Here is a 2,652-nt window from a genome sequence, read left to right on the forward strand (position 1 = left end):
GCTGCTAAATTTGTGAAAACCCTAATCGGTTAACAAAAAACGCATCAATGCAAAGTATCAGTCCCTTTTGTTTTTAAAGCATAAGATATTAATGTCCAATATGCGCAACCACGCTGAGATTTATTTAACAAAGACATTTTATGTTTTCGAAGTAATGTTCTATATTAATAAAACTAAAGTAAAGACAACAAACATATTATTCGATTGTAGATTATTACAATCAGTAAAGATACCGTGTTTATTGAATTCAATACTTGGTTTTTTATTTTACTAGGTAAATCACATATTTATCGAGATCGTAAATACTAATTAAAAGTAAAGAAAAAACAATAAAAATGGAGGTCAGTTGTAGATTATTACAATTGGTTTATATAGTTTTATATAAAAAACTTAGTTTTTTATGATAATACTGAGTAAATCACTTTTTTTTAAAGATCATATGGCGCTTGGCTTTTATAACGACTAGTTAAAACATATTCATATATCTTAAGTAATTTGTAACTCAAAAGCAATGAATTGCCATCATTTGTAAAAAAAATTTAAATATAGTTAAATATACGATTCAAAAGTATACTTTTTTCTTAAAAATCATTATGTCCTAGCTTATAATTTAAAAAAATAAGTTGCGATATTTTTTCGCAGTCTAGTCTTTCTCTTTTTTCGCTTACAATTTGTCCTGCATGTGAAAAAATGCGTTCACATGGTACTGAAGTGGCTGAAATGCATAACCGCGATTTCATTATGCGATATAGCCTTGGATAAATAAATATGCTTCCTTTGGCTCCACCAGAACAAAGGGTCGTTATTCTTTCCCTGCGCGTTTTTCCTTGGCAAAATAGGCTCAGCCAAATATTTGTCAAGTTCTACTATAGCAGAAGCTAATTGGTCTTGTGGACGCGTATACATGTGAACCTCAGCATCGAAATCCTTCCACAGTAAACCTTCCCGGTGACTTTCCGACGAGCTATTCTGAGCACGGTCTTCAATGCCTGCACTTAAATCTCCTTCATTTTCTTTGTTTTGGATAGTGGTATTTCCTACTTTAGAATATAGTCTTTTCACAACTGTATTATAACTAAGCTCGCTTATAAATCCAAATTTTTTAAAACGCGGGTCAAGGATCGTCGCTTGAGCTATGAGCTCATTTTGTTCCAAGTCTCTGAATCGAAAACTTAATTCATTTAGTAGTTTTTTCACTAATTTTTGTGCAAATGGTGTAAGTTCGTTGGTGTTTAAAGTCCTTAAGTGTTTATCTAATTGTTTAACATATAAAATTACTGTCGAAGCGCTAACATACTTTTCTCCGCTAATTGTAGTAGTCACAATTTCGAACATCTCCATAACATCCATGGTTTGTTGCGCAACTAACCATTCTTCATTACTTAATAAATCTATACTACACAGTCCTTCATCTCTCACCAATGCAGACGACTTAACAACAGCTACAGTAGAGATCACGGCATCTTTGATTAGCAAAATACGCTTCAGCATCTCGTAGGTTGAATTCCAACGGGTTGGAACGTCGTTGATTAATTTGCAAACGGGCAGTTCCATTCCTTTTGCCGTGGCATTAAGCTGTGAATGCGCATACGAAATTTTTTTAAAAAGCCTCACTATTGCCTTTACTTTGTCCAAAGCCGGTTGAATTTCTTTCAAACCTGACTGTGCTACCAAATTTAAGCTATGCGCAAAACAGCCCCAATGCCTCCACCCACCTCCTCGCACCGACGCCTTCATATTTGCCGCGTTATCTGTAGCAATTACTGTGATTTTATGGCCTAAATCCCATTCTTGCAAAATCTCCGTCAGTTTCTTTGTTATGTTGTCACTAGTATGCCGCTCTGTATACGAAACGCAGCTTAACAAATCGGAAGCCAGAAAAGAGCACTTGTTATCTTCAACTATATAGTGTGCAGTAACGCTAATAAAGCTATCTTGCGCACGAGATGTCCACCCATCTACCGTCAAACACACTGCATATGCTCTACCCAAACGCTGTTTTACTATTTCGACGGTTTCACTGTAAGTTGCTGGAACTAATGTTGAGGATATTGTTTTCCGCGTTGGAAGTTTGTACGATGGATTCAGCATGAATACCAATTTTTTGAACTCTGCATCCTCCACAACCGAAAATGGGTGGTATTCCCTCACAATCATCGTGACCAATTGGTGATCGATTTCATGCTTCTTTTTAGCGGAAATTGGTTTGCTAAAATACTGCGCTATGGATGGACGTGGTTGAACACACGAAGCTGGCATGGCCGCCTCTGCAGTTTCTTCTGTACTAACGCAATTGTTGTTGTTGTCGCTAACTATTGTGCGGGATCTTGCCTCCTTATGGTTTGCGTTGGATGTTTGGTGCTTAAATGTCGCAATAGACTGAAGGTCGACTTATTCCCCACGGAGAGCACCTGGGCGCACAAGAGGCACTTAACTTTAACCTCTTTCTCGGCTGAAAAGTGAAGCCATACATCGCTTTTCTTTTTTGACATTTTCTAAGTAAAAATGAATTATGGTACATAATAATTATGATCAATCGCATATTTTAATTTAATAAACACACTTACTCGTATACCAAATTTTGCCCAATTCAACAGCAAACTTTTTATAAATGCTTGGAATTACCTCCGCCAAACGCAAACAAAACAAGTA

At 36.3% G+C, this 2,652-nt stretch overlaps 1 protein-coding gene across 1 annotated transcript; it reads right to left on the reverse strand.

Moving 5' to 3' along the window:
- Nucleotides 1-604: 604 nt before the first annotated feature.
- LOC118736277 (zinc finger BED domain-containing protein 1-like) lies at nucleotides 605-2,647 on the reverse strand. Its single transcript, XM_036466372.1, has 3 exons — nucleotides 2,568-2,647; nucleotides 1,726-2,495; nucleotides 605-1,575 (listed from the first exon to the last, which is right to left on the reverse strand). The coding sequence occupies exons 2-3, from the start codon at nucleotides 2,257-2,259 to the stop codon at nucleotides 697-699; spliced, it is 1,413 nt and encodes a 470-aa protein (XP_036322265.1). The 5' UTR covers nucleotides 2,260-2,495; nucleotides 2,568-2,647; the 3' UTR covers nucleotides 605-696.
- Nucleotides 2,648-2,652: the final 5 nt, after the last annotated feature.

Source organism: Rhagoletis pomonella, unplaced genomic scaffold (genome assembly GCF_013731165.1).
Source record: "Rhagoletis pomonella isolate Grant_MI unplaced genomic scaffold, Rhpom_1.0 Rhpom_scaffold_00003, whole genome shotgun sequence".
NCBI lineage: Eukaryota > Metazoa > Arthropoda > Insecta > Diptera > Tephritidae > Rhagoletis > Rhagoletis pomonella.

Bases quoted from the DNA above. Each gene is read 5' to 3' on its own strand.
- LOC118736277 (XM_036466372.1), bottom strand. From the start codon at position 2,259: ATGCCAGCTTCGTGTGTTCAACCACGTCCATCCATAGCGCAGTATTTT. The intron at 1,576-1,725 runs GTGCGAGGAGGT...GCGCATTCACAG, and splicing joins CGGCAAATATGAAGGCGTCG to CTTAATGCCACGGCAAAAGG.